General features: G+C 37.6%; 1 protein-coding gene across 2 annotated transcripts in view; it reads right to left on the bottom strand.

The window, feature by feature from the left end:
- Positions 1-3,575: 3,575 nt before the first annotated feature.
- ROBO1 (roundabout guidance receptor 1) overlaps positions 3,576-21,314 on the bottom strand; it is a 1,210,998-nt gene continuing 1,193,259 nt past the window's right edge. For both annotated transcript variants that reach the window (XM_032150402.2, XM_058437645.1), the window contains 3 exons: positions 13,626-13,934; positions 6,988-7,184; positions 3,576-5,799 (listed from right to left, as the gene is read on the bottom strand). In XM_032150402.2, coding sequence (XP_032006293.1) covers positions 5,785-5,799; positions 6,988-7,184; positions 13,626-13,934 — 521 coding nt within the window. In that variant the 3' untranslated portion in view covers positions 3,576-5,784. The remainder of the gene's footprint in view (positions 5,800-6,987; positions 7,185-13,625; positions 13,935-21,314) is intronic.

Raw genomic sequence — 21,314 nt, 5'->3', positions numbered from 1 at the left:
TGTTTCATTGCAGAAAGAAGAAAGAGCTCTCTAGGGTTGCTTTCGTTCATTTGTTTGTTGTTGTTCTTCGTGTTGTTGTTGATAAGAGCACTAATCGTATTCATGAAGGCTCCACCATCAAAACCTAATGACTTCCCAAAGGCCCCATCACATTGGGGGTTAGAATTTTAACATATGAATTCAGGGAGGACATAAACATTCAGTCCCTAACAGTACCAATCTATGTAAATATAATGAGCCCAATATAAGGCAATGGGATTGTATACATGTTAAAGTACTTTTTAATGTAATTTTCATTGAATTTAAAAACTGTGTGTGTCACTGTGAAATGCTACCAATTTTTGTCATGATATAATGTCTCAATGATAGTTTTGCAAAACACATAAATTGGTTACACCATGCTCAACTTTGCTTGAAACTTTTTTTCACTTTGAGGAATTTCGTAATTTTACCTGACTTCAATAACATTGTGTATGTGTGTGTGCATATATGTGTGTGTTGGAAGGCACAACTTGAATTACTGTGGATCTTTTACTTTCTGTGGTACTGTAAAGCTTGTTGCTTTGCCAGAAAATGCCTAACTGGTTATTTCTCTAAGGATCCAAGTCACATCTCAATGGTGTTTCTCCATGCTTTTTGCTCTTGTTTTGTTTCAATGCTAATACTGTAAAAAATTTCAAAATATGTTAAATGTCAATTAAATTCAACAGCTATAGTACCAGAAATTGATAACTGGTAAAAATTCCACCAATGTGAAAGTAATTCAAATACCTATAACTAACTTCATATGTATACATTATGAAGGAAAATTTGTTAAATCTGAAAAATGGTAAATTAATGATTGCTTGATTTTTGTTACCATGCTAAAACGTTTTCCAATAATCCCGCCAGCAATAGATGCCTTTGAGGTTTTGCTAGGGCCAAAAGTTCCCTTTGAGCTCAGACTCACCTCATCTTGGCACCTTCCCACCTCAACTACCTGCCATGTGCATGTCTTCTTTCTGCTTTACTTCCATTCACACTTAGTCTGCTCACTAATACTGGGAAGTGAAATCCCCCGCCCCGCCTGCAGCCTGCAACCTGCAGCTAATGGGGAACAATTTTGGGCTACCGTCCTTCAGTGAAAAGTTCTGTTAGGCGTTCTGTGTGCTCCTCGGAAGAGCCAGTAGAGTCCCTGGTAGAGGCACCTTCACCTACTTTGAAGGATCTATATGGAATTTTATTCCCCTCACACTCCCACTTCCTGGGATTCTATCCCAAATAAACTGTGCATTCAAGTCTTTGTCGCAAGCTCTGCTTCTGGGGAAACATGAACAAGACTAAGTCACTGTTGGACCTTTATCTGATTCTCCCGAGTGAATGTAAATTACCAAGGTATATTTTCGACAGATAATTTCCAAATGATAAAGGTGGCCGGCTTCAGACTTCCTGTAGTCTTGAAGGTTAATGGTTATATTTAACCCAAAGAAAAAGATAGATGTCATAATTCTCTAGCCCAGTAAAAATTAGTATCATGTTTGTATCGCCCTATAGAAAGCTGACTAACTCGGCTGGGGGCGGTGGCTCACGCTTGTAATCTCAGCACTTTGGGAGGCTGAGGTAGGCGGATTGCGTGAGGTCAGGAGTTCAAGACTAGCCAGGCCAACATGGTGAAACCTCGTCTCTACTAAAAGTACAAAAATCAGCCGGGTGTGGTGGTGGGCACCTGTAATCCCAGCGGCTCAGAAGGCTGAGGCAGGGAGAATTGCTTGAATCCGGGAGGTGGGGGTTGCAGTGAACCAAGATCACGCCATTGCGCTCCAGCCTGGGTGACAGAGTGAGACTGTCTCAAAAAAAAAGAAAGAAAGAAAGTTTACTAACTCAGCAATCATAGTTCGGTTTCTTTCACAGCTGCCATTCGACTGCTCTTTGTCTTTCTGCTGTTTACTGTATTAATGAGGTAAACAAAAGTTTGATGCATGCTCTGTTTCTTTCAGACTTGTGTTTTTTAACAGCGAGCAATGAAAAGGTGAAAGTGATTGTGAGACACTAGTGACTATAAGATTCATTTCAGTTTCAGCTGTACTACAATGAAACTTATCTTTGAGTTTGTTAGGGTAGTAGCTACCAAACTACTTTTAACATAAATAGGATTGTCTCCAAAATGCAAATGATTAGGCTCTTTTCTTCAAAACTGCAGAAGCTGCTCTCACCCCCTCCCTCGACCAACAGACAGTCCAAATGCAGCAGGCAGTTTAGGGGCCATTGTAGTATCTTGTGAGACCCCAAGGAAGTCCCAAGTCCTTAGAGCCCCAGCATGGCACAGAAGAGCATATGGAACTCTCCTTCCTTACTCCTTACACGCACCCTACATTGAAGGACTTAGAAGTATCAGGAGAGGATCAATGGCTGATAAGAGGCATTAAGGTTGGGAGAAGAGGATACAGAGTCAAGTTCTGACTAATGAAGATGAGTTAGTGAAACTTGGACAACAGCAATCCCCAAAGCCGCCTGCTTCCTGACCACCCACAAACAGCAATCCCCAAAGCCGCCTGCTTCCTGACCACCCACACTTTCTACGCATGGGGACAGCTCTGAAATTCAGATGTCATTCTGTGCAAAGAAGAAAATCCAGACTGTATATGAAATAATCAAAAAAGCCAGGTATCGTCGACTTCACCTGGAATTAAGATTATATTTTCTGCCACTAGGCAGAATAGCAGCCCAAAATAAACAACAAGTTTAATTGTTGAGAACTCAAGTAACATGTCTGTACCTGCGAATTGTGAAATGTGTGCTGCAGACACCATAACACCACCCGCTGTGTGGCCCTCAAATTCAAGAGCAACAAAACAAACAAAAACTCCAATTATTTATTCCACAATTAGGAATTTCACAGTGAATTTTACTCACCGGAAATGAAAGCACCCTCATCCTCGTACCACACTTATTCTTTGACTTTCATGCAAATACTTAGAAACAAACTAGGTATGAAAAGCGGGGATTGCATGTGTAATGAATTGCAGCCCATAAATATAACAATATCTTGTATCATTTATGGAGTTTACAGAGTCCATATCATATACATTAACTCAGTAAATCATGACAACAGCTCCATGAGGTAGGTATTACTGAATACACAGGTGAAGTACCTGAGACTTAGAGGTTGAGTAACATCTCCAAGGAAACACAGCTGGGACAAAACTGCACTCAAACCCAGGTCCTCTGATACACATAATCGGTATGTATTATCACATATTATAAATGAAGAGAGAGACTAACTTATTTATAGTCAACCCACCAAGGGAAGAGAGAAATTAGGTCATTACACCTGTCCCTCTAATTTTTCCTTAAAGTAGCTTTTAGAAATTGACTTCTTGACCTGTGGACCTGTTCATCTTTAAGTAGATGCTGGTGATTACTTCATTTTTATAAAATTAAATTTCAAATTAAACCCCTTTTTGTTCACTGTTTTCCCTCATATTTTCAAATTCTGATAAACACAAAATTTAGGTAGAAGAGCAATATATATGTGAAAGGGAAAAAAACCTACATCAGATTCTGTTGCTCTTGGAACTTCCAAGACATGGTGCCCATATTGTTCATCTAAAGTTGAATACTTGAATACACTAACTTCTTTAGTAATGTATAACCTGGTATACGATAGGTATCGTTAAAATCTTACATGAATTCGTAACAAGAAAGCAGATAGTTACTGATAAGCATTTCGGGTTTATATAATTTTCTTGCTGACAGAACACAGGTGGCTCAAACTTTACAAATCACATTTATCTAGTTGAATCCCAAATATTTTAGAAATAATAGATTAACTGAAATTCAGATACACATACATAAACAAATATAATATACCCTTAATATTAAAGACTTAGTCTCTGATCCAATTATTAACTTCTAGGTCTTGACTGATTTTACAATTTTAATTTCAGAGGAGTTAGGTAAAATTTTTGCTTACAGTAAAGCCTGGTTATTCATACAACTAACTGAGAATTTTCACTCATCTGATAATACAGGGGTGAAATGTTAAGACAGAACGACTTTGTGATTGAATGGAATAAATTTGATCAGCACACAATGAAAAAAGAAATCAACACAAGAAAGAAAGATGTATTTGAGAACATTTTTAATAAATAATGTGACAAAATTACTTTTCTGATTATTGGATTTTCAGTATGCAAAATTATGGCTAAAAATAAGAGGCTCCTTACATGAACATAATGAAAACAGTAATCACATGGATTGTTCCCTTAGTACTGCACGCCCTTTCTATGGAACTTTTTCAAATTATCTAAATGAACAAGTTTAGTTTTTGGTGAACACCAGCCTTTTTTTTTTGTGGTTCAGTTTTGTTTGGCTTTGTTTTCCACTGGGGTCAGACCCGATACCTATCTATGAATAAATGTACATTTTTTTCTTCAAATAGCACCAATTATAAAATCAATGATATTCATAAAATGACAAAAAAGGATCACAGAAATCTACTAGTCAGAGGGCATCATTTGGCAATTGAAAGCAAGTAATGCCTCTATTAGAGATTTTAAGGAAATCTTGTACGTTTCGACATCGGCCACAACAAACTGGAACCTCTTTTTTTCTTTAAGTCCAGGAAAAGTAAGAACCATTTGGTTCATGGCCCACAATAAAGTATGCATGTTACTTCACCATCTGTTATCTTTCCAATATTCCAAATACAAACATAGAGCATTAACGAAACAGGTTAAAAACGCTTCTCAACATTTTTTTTTCAATAAGACAAAAAAGGTTAATAGTTACAATGGTTTACAAATAAAGTTTTAGTGATTGTGCTTTTAAAACCAAAAAAAAAAAAAAAGAGAGAGAGAGAGAGATTAAAAACAGTGCATTACAAAAACAAAAATCAAACTTCCTTAAGTGGCACTTCTGAAAGTTGAACTGACACTACCAGAAGAAATTTAGGCCAGTTAAGACAGGGATGTTCTTACTCAATTGGTCATTAAAAACATCCACTTGTTTGTAATACGTATTTATAATTGCTTTTTGATTGAAAAATAGAACAAGGTTTTGCTAGGTTTACTTATGGCAATGACTAGACGACCAGAGATCCAACTGGCTTAGCCCTACTTATCCAAAAGTACATTTCCAATAAGAATATACTTCAATGATTGAAATGAAGACAAAATAAAATACCACCAGGGTTTGCAAAGAGTAAATATTTACAATGTTTCTACCCCATTCGAATTGTTTGTGGTTCTGCATTTGCTGTATTTTTAGTTTCTTCCAGCAAAGGGTAGTATGAAAAACTGATTTTAAAACCATGTTAAAATGAAATACGTTTTAATTTGCATTAGCAGTTGGCTATAGAAAGATTATACTTTGAGAGCCCTTGGCATGAGGTTGAATATCAACTTTGTATCTTTGATCAATATCTTGCTATAAATTAGCTTGGCATATAAGCAGTGCAATGCCATATCTCAGGGGCAAAATGCAAAAGAACAGTTTTGTTCCCTCTTGCTGGTGATGACTGAAGCAAGAAGTCAAAGCACTTTCCTTGCTGGAAGTAAGGTGTAATGGTTTGCTCCAACAGCAAGGGGAATAGGAAGGCTCTTTGTAGGGTTAGGGAATCAAACAACAACAATAAAAACCCAATAAAGTTTTTAAAATGATACCCCAATAAGAGGAATAAAAACGACAATTTTGTACACTCTGATTGCACTGAACATTTTATCTGGCGTCATGTGTCATCTGACAGGAGGCATCTTGAGTGATGATTTTCACATTAGATCTATCTCATAAGCCTCTTGGCTGTCTTCAGCTTTCAGTTTCCTGTAAGGGATACGTTATTGTCACACGTGAAAATAAATCTTAAGAGGATTGTGTTATCTTTATTTATACGCATTTATTAGTATTATAACTTAATGTGTTTTTTTCATTTATTCAATGGCCTATGTTGGAAAGTGCTCATGTCAACTAATTCATTCATCAACCTTAGTTGGTCTTCACAGCAAATTCAACAAGTACCAAACTGGGTTCTGCACAGTGCCTTGGTGTTGTGTGGGTGGGACACAGGGCTCTGAGAAGAGGGAAGGAATGTGTTGAGTGATCTACTCCCCTCAGCCCCAAGTCAACATTACAGCTCTGCTTTTGATGGTTCTAAATACTGGAGTTAACAGTAAGGCCATTTTGTTCCCCCAAAAGGCTACTTCTATTTTAAAATAAACTAAAACCTGAAAAACAACTTCTCTAACTGTTTGCAGGAGGAAAGTCTTTCTCATTCTAAACCTCAAAATCGAAATACATTGAGCTTTATAGAACTTTCAATTAGACATAATGGCCTATACATTTTCAGCTTCTATTATAAAAAAGTTATCATTTGACACATATTCATCTACTTGAGTTTAACCGTATTTATTTAAAAGTTGTCCTCAAACCTTATCTTTTATTAAATTGAGAAAATATAATCTTTGAGTGGGTGGGGGGAGAATTTATGATATGTCAAGCCTAACAAGAGAGTACATCTTTGACTTAAGAAGTTTCCTCCAACTGGGGAGGTCAGTATCACAGACTAGGCATACACTTTCAGAAGTGTAAAGGTGAAGGACAGTAAGCCAAACCAGTCACATTACCCTGGTGTTGACTATGGCAACTTCCTCACTCACATCATATAACTCTGTCATCTTACTGGGTTTTTATAGCCTGCTACAATGCTATGAATTATAATAGCTCTAGATCAACAGCTCTTACTTCTTAACAATGTGTTGCCATATATGTTTCTTATCTGAAAATCTGCAAGTGAAGATAAACCCTAGATAAACAAATAAATTGCCATTAACATTGAAAACTTTGGAACACATTTCAAGAAAATTCTCAAATTCTCAGAACTTCAGTTTCTGCCATCATAGACATTAGAGTACTGAAAAGTTTGCGATAAAATAGTAACATTTCTGTACACTGATGAACTGATAAAACAACTACAGTCTAACATTGGTAAACCTGGGGAAAAATTATAGATACCTCTAATTCTTCATTATTATCTTCTCCTCTTTCATATCCTCCAAGTACCTGCATTTCTGCAATATTTCTTCGACCTACATTTGCTTGTTCTCTTTGTCTGCTTCCTGATCCTCTTGATGACATTGAGCTTGAGGAACTGGGATCTCTGGGATTATTTGATGTTGGAAAAGTAGGTCTACAATAAGGTAGAATATCCTCTGTGTAATGAAATATAATAAATGCAGGTGAACACCATCATACACTTTCACTGTATATTGTATCACTCCTGTCTATCTGTAATTCTGAATAAGGAAGCATCAGTGATTTAAGGTATAAATGAGGACACTCTATAAGCATAATGAATAATGCAGCATAGTGTCTTGAAAATGAAAAGTATAAGCCTTGTTATTTTCCTATTAGTAGTCAGGCATTTGGATTGATTCCACTCATAAGCTCTTGTCCATCTCAAACTCACTAGAGACCAGTATCATTAAAAGAGGCAAACCAAACCTGGAGTCAGACTTGGCTTCCAATTCTGTCATTCACTATATGATCTCAGATTATTTTAGGCTTTAGTTTCCATTTTTCCAAAAAAAGTGATAATATCTATACCTAGAGGGTTTCTGTCAGGCCTCTGTTCACACGGACACGTGAGACAGTTTCTTAGCGTTGATATGAAAACAGATGAGATAATAAAATATCTATATAACTTAAAAAATGTTATTATAAGGAATTGGTAAAAATCAAGCCCAGTCTCCTAGAAATATCAAACAGAGCCAGGCCTGGGTTCACTCCACAGACACCAAAATATCAACCTCCACGTCAATGTCCTATTTACATTGTGGAACTCTGAATCTTAGAAGCCTGCTATTGTTGCTAACTTCAATAAGCAAGCCACTCCAATTAATTTCTGTCTCCTGAATTTCTACCTCCTTACTGCTTGAAATTTGGTGCTACTTCTACTGATGCATCAGCCTCATTTCTCTCCGAAGTCTGCCAACTCTGCCTTTCAGACGACAAACACATAAATACCTAACTCTTTGGCATGCTTTTCCCCACCTCCCCCAAATGCTTCCTCTACTATTCACATTGCCTGAATGAAGCCTGATTTCCCCTGAAGTTCCCCCTAACGTTCTCTGTAGTGGAAGGGTAAGGAGGAAGGCTTGCCTCTAGCTCACCATCATCAGTTCTAAATCATTGCTCCTCTATCCTTGCACAAACACATCTCCACCTCTGAGGCCCAAGCCATCGTTTTTTGAAGCCAGTATAGTCTTCCTTGATAGCATCTTGTTCTTTCCATTCTACTCGTCACAACTTTCACTCCTAACCCACAGTTCTGACACAGGAGTTTCACAGTCCATGAGGATGACTGTTTCTGCAGCTTCTCTTCATAACACTTGATATCGTGTGACCATCATCCTCTGTCTCTGTTTCATCAACGGCTTTCTCTCTACTCACTTTAGTTTTCTCAAACTACAATATGATAAAATCTCTCTCTTGCTAAAAACTTTCTCCTTAAGACTGTGCTCTCCATGAAATCAACACCTTCTTTCTTTCCTCACCACTCATCCAAGCTTCTTGAAAAGCAATTTGGATTCAATATTGATAGTCACAATTCCCATTCGTTCTGCATCCCACTGAAATCTATTTATGCCTATATCACTACTATGAAACTGAGAAAACTGATAATGCTAACCATGTTTCCAGCCTTGTGTCCCTGGACTTCTTACTGCTCTTAATCAATGCAAATATTATTCTCTCAGCTGCTAGTTTTCCTTCCTCCCTGGTCAATCTTCTGTGAGCTCTTTTTATGAAGCGCCATGGATATGTTGATGCTCTACAGGTTTCTACTTTAAGCCTAATGTATATAATTCATATATATGTATAATATAATTATATATACGTTATACATATATGTATGTATATCATTCATGTGTGTGCATGTGTGTGTGTGTGTATACATATATGAATGCTATAGTTTGGATATTTGTCCCTGCCCAAATCTCATGTTGAATTGTAATCCCCACTGTTGGAGGTGGGGCCAGGTGGTAGATGTCTGGATCATGGAGGCAGATCCCTCATGGATCGCTTGGGCCATCCCCTTGATGATAGGTGAGCTCTCGCTCTGAGTTCACACAAGATCCGGTGGTTTAAAAGTATGTGGCACCTCCGTCCCACTCTCTCTCTTGCTCCTGCTTTCACCATGTGATGTGCCTATTCTGCCTTCACCTTCCGCCATGATTCTAAGCTTCCTGAGGTCTCCTCAGAAGCCAAACAGATGTCAACACCATGTTTCCTATAAAGGCTGCAGAACACTTAGCCAATTAAATCTCTTTCTTTTATAAATTACTCAGTCTCAGGTTTTTCTTTATAGAAATGCAAGAATGGCTTAATACTGTATACATATTTTTTCTTCTACTGACCCTAGGTGATTTTACCCAGTCTCACAGATTATAACCCTTTCTAAAATATCACTGTCATAAGGGGAGTTATTTTGTCTGCTTTGTGTGCTGATATACTTTCAACTTGACCTATAACACGTCGTTAATAAATTGTTTCTTTTTAGATCTTCCACCACCTCCTGTGCCGCCACCTGCTATAAAGTCACCTACTGCCCAATCCAAGACACAGCTGAATCATTAATTTATATTTTTAATTCCTAAACTATGCCTCAAACCTTAGGCTCCTATAGGCACCCCAACTGAGCCCCTACTCTTGCATGTTCCTCAAACGCAACCTGTTGAACATTGACCTCACAATGCTCACTCCCTGAGATGTCTCCCTTTGCTATATTCTCTAAGACAGTGAATGACATCACTAATCATTAAGATATGCAAGACAGAAAATTGAAATTATTATATATTTTTCCCTTTCAGCAACCTTTCTGTACATCTTAAGTGTATCCTTTCCACATAGTCCAACATACAACAAGTAAGGTTGATTTTGACTCTAAAAAGTTTCTTGGATTTTCTGAGTCACCCATCCTTGCTCCTATAGCGTGGTTTATATTTTCTACATTTCTTGTCTGGGGGTTGCACACATCTTCAAACATCCTTGAGCTATTCCCCTCTAAACTGTCTTCACTCAGCCACTTTCCTCTTATAAAATCTATAGGCTCTCTTCATGTACCTCAAGAGCTTCATCTTTGACCACTTTTATTATGTAGTACTGAATTTCTTACAGTTTCCTCAATAGACCTTCAAGCTTTTTATGCAGATTATCCACCTAAATAAATCCTCTTTTCTTAGGAAAGAGATCTTTACTAACATTCTCTCAGAGTCCTGAGTGAATTCTCTCTCTTCTGGACTCTCAAATATCATGGCACTATGAAGGTTATACTGAATACAAAAATATCTATGAATTTATAATTATCTGTCCCTCTCTCCCTGACTAAAAGCCCCTTGAAGTCAAGGTTTATGCTTATACATAAATCTCAGGATTTAGTACAATGCTTAATAACACAGTAAGTATTTGATATATGTAGAAATAAATTGAACTAACAGAGGCAAATGTCAGCAAAATGATCAGACATTCAAGTCCAAAAGACCACTCTCCTTAATTAAAAATAATCATGCATTATACACATAAATCAGGATGCCTCTTTCACTATAAACAATTTAAACTGAATTATGAAGGTGAAAATTACAGCAATGCATACAAATGATCATTTAATGGCATATATACATAGGGTTATGATTCAAATAAAAACTTGGAAAAGCAGAGCATATAAAATAATAACTTGTCAGTGTACCTCAGTGATTTCCACGATTCCATGGGTTCCTTGTTTCTAGACTAACGGTCTAGTCTTAGTTTGTTTGATAGAAATATTTTATAGCAGAAAGGACAACTTACTAAATTTCTGAAGATTGATTTTTAAAAATTTTGTCTCTGTTTTCTAAATCTGCATACAAGATATATTCAGGTTTGTAAAATTTCCTTCTGAAGAATAATCTCACCTACTTTTCAATTTTTAAAAATATTTATTTATTTACTTATTTATTAATTATTTTCCAAGACAGAGTCTTGCTCTGTTGCCCAGACCTGGAGTGCAATGGTATGATCTTGGCTCACTCCAATCTCCTCCTTCCGGGTTCAAGCAATTCTCCTGCCTCAGCCTCCCGAGTAGCTGGGATTACAGGTGCACACAATCACACCTGGCTATTTTTTTTATTTTCACCATGTTGGCCAGGCTGGTCTCGAACTCCTGACCTTGTGATCCACCCACCTTGGCCTCCCAAAGTGCTGGGATTACAGGCATGAATCACCATGCCCAGCCAACTTTTAATGAAGCCTTCTTATAAGCAGGAATTGCTCCATACTTTCTGGCCAGATATAGACCTCGCAATTTACATCATCACATTCTATTTATGAATCACTATTTGGAGTCGAGTCCCACTGTGTCAAAAATTCAGAGCCAGATCAACTTTGGGTAAACTGAGAAAAATAAGTAAGTTTTTCAAGCTTTGGACTGTGGTGATATTATCAAGGACATTGTGGTCACACAATAGAGGCATCAGCCTGAAATGCACAGCTTTATTTATCACCTCACTTCGGAGTCTATGCCTGGATTAGGAGTTCATGCTGCAGTCACAGAACAAAGAGGAAATTGCCCTCTGTGTTGAAAACAAGTTAGCTAATGACCAGATGTCCATAATAAATACAACAATACACTGAAGTCAGATCTTACCACAATATATCTATTAACATACAGTAGTTAAGTGCCCCGTAGGTTTTTAAGTTTCATTCCCCATCACTCTTTGCTGATTCCTCAACTAATAATCTTCCGTTTCTTGTGTTTCTTCCTCCAACATGGCTTCTTCTCTTTAGTCTATAATAATGTTCAAATCCACACTCCTAAAACATTTCCAGTGATTTGGCCTTTCTGTCAAACTCTATCCCAAGATTTCCTCCTCACCCCAAACTTCCAAAAAGAGCTTGTGCTCATCACCTCTCTTCCAAAATTTCCATTCACTTTCCAACCCCATACAGTCTGGCTTTTATTCTGACCCACAAACAACATATTGCAAGATCCCTTTTTTCCTCGCTTGGTTTACATTCAACTTTCACCACTGTGGCATTTTATACGCCTTCCTGTCTGAAAATTTCTCACCCCATTCTTTATAGGACACTATTTTCAATAGCTTGGATATCTTGATTATTAAATCTCTGGGTCGGTCAATCTGTTTCCTTCATAGGATGTTGCTTATCTGCCTACTCTCTAAGTATAATCATCGTTGACTAGTGGTGTGTTGGAGCAGGCTCAATATTTCACAATAGCTGATTATATTCGTCTCTTCCTACCTGCACATTCAGTGACTTGAAATTGGCAATTTTGAGAGTATTCATGCAACAGAAGTAAGCAAATGGCTACAAATTAGGGTTTGGTTTTGTTTTCTTCCTGGATAACTGATTGATAAATAGTTACCGGCATTATCTCTGCTGAAATTCAGACTTTGTCATTCACATAATTATCACTTCTGTGTTGTGGGTTCTAAAATCCACACTTTGTTATTCACATAATTATCACCTCTGTGTTGTGGGTTCTAAAATCCACTCTGTCCTCACAACCTTTCTTCTCACCTTTAAACCTAATTCTCTACATTTTTGTTGTGATTTTTACTATCTGTGTTCTTGTCGGCATTTTAATCCATTCAAAACTGCAATAATTTTCCCCATGAAATTTAACACTTTCCCTCTTCTTTTTACATTGGTTAATACAATCATGTTCTACTGGTCATTCAGGGCCACCTAGTCAACCTATGAATAACTTTTTTTGTTTACTCTGTTATTTCATCTTACCTTTGAACATTCAATTAGCCACCAAGTCCTGTTGGGCCTCTCTCTGAAGTGTCTGTATAGGCTGATCCTTCCTGCTCTTCTGAGCTATTTTAATTCAGTGCTTTCATATTTTATACTTAGAGTGTTACTGTAATGTTTCTGACACCTTCATCTACCGGTTTCCAGTCTCTTCCTCCACTGTATAGTGCTGCCAGTTATTTTTCTAAAACATATCTGATTATGTCATTTCTCACTCAGAATTCCTTGTTGGCTCACAACTGCCCTTGTTATAAATCTCAAACCCTTCAGAATAGTATCCCTGGCCTTTGCAACTTGGCCTAACCACCTTTCTAGTTGTATTTTTCACCCAGGATACAGAGCAGTTGTGCGATCTCAGCTGACTGCAGTCTTGACCTCCCGGGTGCAAGCCATCCTCCCACCTCAGCCTCCCGAGTAGCTAGGACTACAGGCATGTGCCACTATGCCCAGCTAATTTTTGTATTTTTTACAGAGATGGTCTCTGGCCCCAAATATTCAATTCTCCGGCCAAAGTGGAAACCATTGTTCACCAAACATTCATTTTCACACATTCATGTTCTTTTCTTATTTCTTTTCCCCGATATCCCTTCTCCCTCTTTAACCTGTGGAAATCATGCTTTCCTTTAAAATCTAACTCAATTGGCACCTCTCCAGGTGAGGTGGAGTATAAAGTCATATACTGGAGTGAATCGTACTGAAATTATTCGAGTACATGCCTATCTCCTCCATTGCAGAGCAAATGTCTTAATCTTACCACTTTTTACATGGCCATATAGAGCCTAACTGTATGCCTTGCAAGCACACTCAATCTATATTTATTTGCTGCTTGACTGGATGGGTACCTTGGATGAGATGAGTCTTTGCTGGTGGAAGGTCTCGTTTTGCTGCCTTGTTTCCGCGTCCCTTCCCGTCATTTTGCTGTTCCTGTGCTTCTCTGGGGTCGCCTGGATTCGTTCGCATGTCAGCAACTTGTCTTCCATCCAATACTTCTCTCCCCTTGTAACTGCTTCCTTTTCTGTCTGATGATCTGTCTGTTCTTGCATCTATAGAAGGGAGTTTTGGCACCACTACAGGTCGTACTTCCAGCTGTGTCTTGGATTGGGCAGTAGGTGACTTTATAGCAGGTGGCGGCACAGGAGGTGGTGGAAGATCTAAAAAGAAACATTAAAAATACTGCTGTAGAAAGTCTGCTGCTTATAAAATCATCAAACATTTGGATTATCATTGGAGCCACATTCACCTATGAGATACTATATCTTAAACGAACTAGAATACTTAAAGGTAACCAAAGAAAAATACTCCCTTTTTTAAAATTTATGTTTATTTATTTATTTATTTTGAGACAGGGTCTTACTCTGTCATTCAGGCTACAGTGCAGTTGCGCAGTCTCAGCTCACTGCAGCCTTGACCTCCCGGCTGCGAGCAATCCTCCCCCCTCAGCCTCACGAGTAGCTAGGACTATAGGCGTGCACCACCACACCTGGCTACGTTTTGTGTTTTTTGTAGAGATGGGGTTTTGCCACGTTGCCCAGGCTGGTCTCAAACTCCTGGACTCAACTGATCTGTCCACCTTGGCTTCCTAAAGTGCTAGAACTACAGGGTGAGCCACTGCACCCAGCCAAGACCAACACTTTTAATGTACTCTCGTTATCTAGCACAGAACTATTGAATGACAAAGTTGGGACTTAATGACATCTGCTCCTGGGATAGCTAAACTGGATATATGTACTGTAACTTTCTCTCTCCCAAGTATGGCAGAGCTTCCTGTCTGATTTCAGTATAACACTGCTAGTACCAGATGCATGCCTTTGCTCCTCAGACAATCAGTTCAAATTGATTGAGGTGGTACTTGAGTTGAGACTTATTTGCTATCTCTAATCTAGCCTAAATCTCTTCTTATTTTGTGGAGAAGGAAGCTCAAATATGCAGACCTTAAGCTACTGTGCAATCTCAAAGCTAGATATAATCAGAACAAGGACTAACCAATGGTTCAGTGTTCTTTATATTACTACATTCAATTGCATGTTTATAATCTACTATTCATTGATGGCATCTCACCATTTTGTTTGTATACCCAGAGGTTTTAAACCAGATAATTACTGGTATAAATATATGTTAATTTCATCTACACACACACACACACACACACACACACACAGTTATTTCTAGTTGTGGTTACACCTTAAGTAATACATATTACATATCATGTAACTTATATAATTTAATTTCTTCCATTTTTTTGAGACGAAGTCTTGCTTTGTTGCCTAGGCTGGAGTGCAGTTGTGTGATCTCGGCTCACTGCAGCCTCTGTCTCTGATCAAGTGATCCTCCCACCTCAGCCTCCTGAGTAACTGGGACTACAGGCACATGCCACCACACCTCATTAATTTTTGTAGTTTTTGTAGAGACAGGGTTTCGCTATCTTGCCCAGGCTGGTCTCGAACTCCTATGCTCAAGCCAATCACCCACTTTGATCTCCTAAAGTGCTGGGATTATAGCCATGAGCCACCACACCCAGCCTATAATTCAATTTTGTATATCATAGAATGAATGAAAGAATGAAAGTAGGCATAAAAGTTGATATCTAGAAAAAAATTTTTTAATCAGTGCTATCTTTAAAAATCATTCCTCCCAGGAGAAAGGAAATATGTATCCTAATATTATTTGGTAATTTAGTAGAAGAGTAACAGTAGATACTAAGTTTCGGTTATTCCTGCTGTAGTATGGGGGATGTATTAACAAGAAAAGCTTCAATTCAGGAGCTCAACAGATTATTATAATAACTCACATAATTAATGATAGGTGATAAAATGTTATTGGTGGCTGTCCAGATGGAGAGGAAAAGACACGTTTGAGATTAAGGGAGAAAAATCAATATTATTTCAGGATCAATGAAATACAGTACAGGGGTGGCGGGAGGAAAGAATCTAAGATGACTTTTAGGATTTTTGTCATAGTTGGCTTGGTGAATGAAAAGAACATCGCTGAAGGTATAGAATGCAGCAAAAGGGAGATGTTTGTGAAGGAAGACTATAAGTTCAGTTTTAAAAAAGTGAATAGGAGGAGCCTTTGAAGTATCAAAATAGAAAGGTACAACAGGTATTTGTAAATAAAATCTGAATTTCAGGAGAGATCAAAACCAGAGATACGGAGATTTTGGAATTATCAGCATAGCTATGTTTTTAAGTCCTGTCTTTAGAAATGGTAACGTTTTCACATTTCTAGAGTAATGTCTAGAATAAGCTAAAACACACTCATAAAACATCTATTGCATGCTTAGTATTATAAAATTAGCCTTAAGATTTTTAAATTAAAAAATACAAATTTACATGGTAAAAAATTCAGTAGGAGTTTAAACTTGAAAGAACAACCTCCATGGTGTGTATGTGCCACATTTTCTTAATCTCCTCTATCATTGATGGACATTTGGGTTGGTTCCAAGTCTTTGCTATTGTGAATAGTGCCGCAATAAACATACATGTGCATGTGTCTTTATAGCAGCATGATTTATAGTCCTTTGGGTATATACCCAGTAATGGGATTGCTGGGTCAAATGGTATTTCTAGTTCAAGATCCCTGAGGAATCGCCACACTGACTTCCACAATACCTAATGTTAAATGATGAGTTAATGGGTGCAGCACACCAACATGGCACATGTATATATATATAACTAACCTGCACGTTGTGCACATGTACCCTAAAACTTCAAGTATAAAAAATAAAAAAATAAAACAACCTCCATACCTCCCCATCTCCATTTTAAATCCCTAGTGTTGACTATGCAGAGGTAATGGGCTTGAATGGTTTTCTATAGATCATTCCTGAAGTTATTTATAAAGCAGGGCTGTCAAGTCTCATAACTGCAGGCAGCACCGTTCATATCAAGGACTATATAAAATGGCCACACCTGGATGACACAGAGTGCCTGTCTTCCCATTCACATGTGGTGACCAGATAAAAAGGACCACACACACACACAGAGACAGCTTCCTTCTTTACCAACATGAATGGATTGCACTTTTTTCACCTAACCAGGTAGTTATACAAATTTCCATATGTGTACATAGGGCTTTACTCTTTTTTGGAAAAGTTTGCCTAATGTTATATTCTATGACTACATCATTATTTTTTAGCCAATCCCTAGAGAGAAATATTCTGGTTGTTTCCAGATATTTTATTATTATTGACACTGGGCCATTGACTATCATTTACATGTACCAGTATGAGAAACTGTTAAATATTAAAATTGTGTTTTGAAGATTCTTAGTATAACAGCAAAATTAATGGCCCTAAGAAGCATCAGTTTTAACCAAGTGTTTCTCATAATTACATATTTTAAAAAAATAAATGAAACTTTTTTGTTCCATAAATATACAATTTTTTGAAACTTATTTTCTTTCGGCATTATATGCTACAGCTAAGGTGTCAGAATTCATTGTATTAGTTTTGAAAACAGACAGTCTGAGTTGCCATCTTAGTACCTATCAGCTGTTTTACTTAGGAATGATTATAAAAAGTGATCACACTTTTACTTGCATTCTTTTGTTAGTGGTTTTCATGGCTTGCCATGTTCGAGTATCATATAAATAGATTCAACAGTTTAGCCAAAATGGTAGCCAATTATAGCCAAGAGCACTAATTTTCCCTCTGATTTTACAAAATCAAGTTTTTTGTCTTGCAACATAGATCGACAGTGTCACAAGTGTGTGTTTTTCCTCCTTTGTCTACTTTTAACAGATTTTTCAAAAAATAATACATAAAAATAAGTACTATGATGTCCCCTCCCTTGATGTTACTTATTATTAAAGATAACCAAAAAGAGAGAGTTAGAAAACAGGCTGTATCAAGTAGCCTAAAGCCAAAGGACCCAAGGCAGAATGATTTTAAGTTCAGACTCAACCTGGGATTGGCAATAAGGGGAGAAAAGTCTAATTCAGAACATACCAAGAAGCAGAGAGAGTGAGTGACTGCAGGCTCATTTCTGCACTATCTGCTTGCTATAAACTGAAATTGGATTGCGAACACAGATTATCAGGAAGCTGATGACTGCCACTATCATCAAATCATAAAATGTCTGGGCCTTTAAGATATCAAAACTGATGACTACCACTATCTTAACATCATACAAAGTCTTGGGAATATATGACTCATGAGACAAAATCTGTCACTAGATGTTCTAGATAGGTGTTATTTATAACACAAGTTAAAAAGAGAAGAGAACCTGATGGTAATTTAAAGAATTCTAACTTCCTATATATATTTGTCACCGTATCTAATTGACAATTAGAGAGGGAAATGCTGACAGGTTTGATTTCTTACATAAACAGATTGCCAAATAAATTCTTTCTTAGGTATTATAAAATATCACCAAGCAGGGATATCCCTGCTTACGAGGCCAGGGATTATTAGAGTATAAACAATCCTATATTCCACATAGTGATATATAGTGCTTGCACCCAATTCCTACCATGAGTAGTACAAATTGGATTTCACAAATTGGATTGTGGACTTGTTTTGTGTGTGTGTGTGTGTGTAGACTTTATGTAATCTTATAAACACTCATTCTTTCTACAAGACTTTCCGAATAATAGTATAATGCATGTAAAGTAACATATAAGAACACATGCATTCAGACAATTCGGCCAACGTTAACTTGCTATAGAGATCTAGCACTTTCTTTACTTAACTGCTTCAGGTCCTCAGACCTTGTAATTAATGATAAATCAAGTCAAAATAACATCATTCCGAAGAGGGTGGTGAATTTATAATTTATGAAAAGTAGCAATGGAGAAATAATGTAGATTTGGTTTTTAAATCAACTATGTAAATGCATTAGAGAGGTTGAAGAGAGAGGATGGAAAGAATCTATTAGGAGGTGCTAGAAATGCACTTATTCCTGGCTTTTACTCAATAAGACTCTGGCTAATAAATATTCATATACCCTAATCCTACCCTTTAGCTGGGTTAAACTTGTAAGAGGCAAATATGGAATAAATAAATCATTAGATACCACCTTTCAGTGTGACTGTAGCATGCAGTACTCTCCTTTGCATCGAGTTCTCCCTGAGTGCTTACGAGGCCTTGGATTTGACCACATAGCAAGATTTGGCCACAATGCCAGGTGTTAGGGGCTGGTGCACTGTTACGGGCTGAATTGTGCCCCCTTAAAATTCAAATGTTGAAGTCTGAACCCCTAGTACCTCAGAATGTGACTGTATTTGGAGTCTTTAAAGAGGTAATGGAGTTAAAATGAGGTCACCAGGGTAGGTCCTAATCCATTATAACTGATGTTATTACAAGAGGAGATTAGGACACACACATACACTGGGGGAAGATCAGGTGAAGACACAGGGAGAAGATGGCCACCTCCCAGCCAAGGAGAGAGGCCTCAGAAGAAACCATTCCTACTGACACCTTGATCTTAAACTTCTGGTTTCCAGAACTGTGAAGAAATAAATTTCTGTTTTTTAAGCCACCTAGTCTGTGGCACTTTGTTATGGCGGCCCTAGCAAACTAATACAAGGATTAACTGAGAAGGATCACCACAAATTACTCTTTATCAGTTCAGACATGGCCACTCTTTATCCTTCTTTATACAGTTTTTAAAGACTCTACAAAGGAATGTCATAATCTGAACAAAATTTACAAAGTAAAGCTGCTACATAATACTGATAAACCATATTCTGAACAACAGTTCACATAAATGTGCTGACAATAATCAAACTCATCCATCAGAATCCATACATTTTGCCCACTAAAAAGAAAAAAAACCCCACAAAATCCTTCATATCTTACAAATATGTTCAATTCACATTTTAACAACTGGTAGCTCTTTAAGTTCTTTCTTCCTCTCCCTTCTCTTTTTTAATAAATTGTACGATTGTGTCTGCCATTGAGCTTCTTCATGAATTGGTCTATGAATTTTTTTTTTTTTTGGTTTTTAGTTTTTTTTTTTAATTATACTTTAGGTTTTAGGGTACATGTGCACAATGTGCAGGTTTGTTACATATGTATCCATGTGCCGTGTTGGTTTGCTGCACCCATTAACTCATCATTTAGCATTAGGTATATCTCCTAATGCTATCCCTCCCCCCTCCCCCCAACCCACAACAGGCCCTGGAGTGTGATGTTCCCCTTCCTGTGTCCATGAGTTCTCATTGTTCAATTCCCACCTTTGAGTGAGAACATGCAGTGTTTGGTTTTTTGTCCTTGCGATAGTTTACTGAGAATGATGATTTCCAGTTTCATCCATGTCCTTACAAAGGACATGAACCATCATTTTTTATGGCTGTATAGTATTCCATGGTGTATATGTGCCACATTTTCTTAATCCAGGCTATCGTTGTTGGACATTTGGGTTGGTTCCAAGTCTTTGCTATTGTGAATAGTGCCGCAATAAACATACGTGTGCATGTGTCTTTATAGCAGCATGATTTATAGTCCTTTGGGTATATACCCAGTAATGGGATGGCTGGGTCAAATGGTATTTCTAGTTCTAGATCCCTGAGGAATCACCACACTGACTTCCACAATGGCTGAACTAGTTTACAGTCCCACCAACAGTGTAAAAGTGTTCCTATTTCTCCACATCCTCTCCAGCACCTGTTGTTTCCTGACTTTTGAATGATGGCCATTCTAACCGGTGTGAGATGGTATCTCACTGTGGTTTTGATTTGCATTTCTCTGATGGCCAGTGATGATGAGCATTTTTTCATGTGTCTTTTGGCTGCATAAATGTCTTCTTTTGAGAAGTGTCTGTTCATGTCCTTTGCCCACTTTTTGATGGGGTTGTTTTTTTCTTGTAAATTTGTTTGAGTTCATTGTAGATTCTGGATGAGTAGGTTGCCAAAATTTTCTCCCATTCTGTAGGTTGCCTGTTCACTCTGATGGTAGTTTCTTTTGCTGTGCAGAAGCTCTTTAGTTTAATGAGATCTCATTTGTCAATTTTGGCTTTTGTTGCCATTGCTTTTGGTGTTTTAGACATGAAGTCCCTGCCCATGCCTATATCCTGAATGGTGTTGCCTAGGCTTTCTTCTAGGGTTTTTATGGTTTTAGGTCTAACATGTAAGTCTTTAATCCATCTTGAATTAATTTTTGTATAAGGTGTAAGGAAGGGATCCAGTTTCAGCTTTCTACATATGGCTAGCCAGTTTTCCCAGCACCATTTATTAAATAGGGAATCCTTTCCCCATTGCTTGTTTTTGCCAGGTTTGTCAAAGATCAGATAGTTGTAGATATGCAGTATTATTTCTGAGGGCTCTGTTCTGTTCCATTGATCTATGTCTCTGTTGTGGTACCAGTACCATGCTGTTTTGGTTACTGTAGTCTTGTAGTATAGTTTGAAGTCAGGTAGCGTGATGCCTCCAGCTTTGTTCTTTTGGCTTAGGATTGACTTGGCGATGCGGGCTCTTTTTTGGTTCCATATGAACTTGAAAGTAGTTTTTTCCAATTCTGTGAAGAAAGTCATTGGTAGCTTGATGGGGATGGCATTGAATCTATAAATTACCTTGGGCAGTATGGCCATTTTCAC

The sequence above is a fragment of the Hylobates moloch genome, unplaced genomic scaffold, assembly GCF_009828535.3.
Source record: "Hylobates moloch isolate HMO894 unplaced genomic scaffold, HMol_V3 SCAFFOLD_4, whole genome shotgun sequence".
NCBI lineage: Eukaryota > Metazoa > Chordata > Mammalia > Primates > Hylobatidae > Hylobates > Hylobates moloch.
Note: the sequence above shows the minus strand (reverse complement) of the source record. Positions and strands in the feature narration are given on the sequence as shown.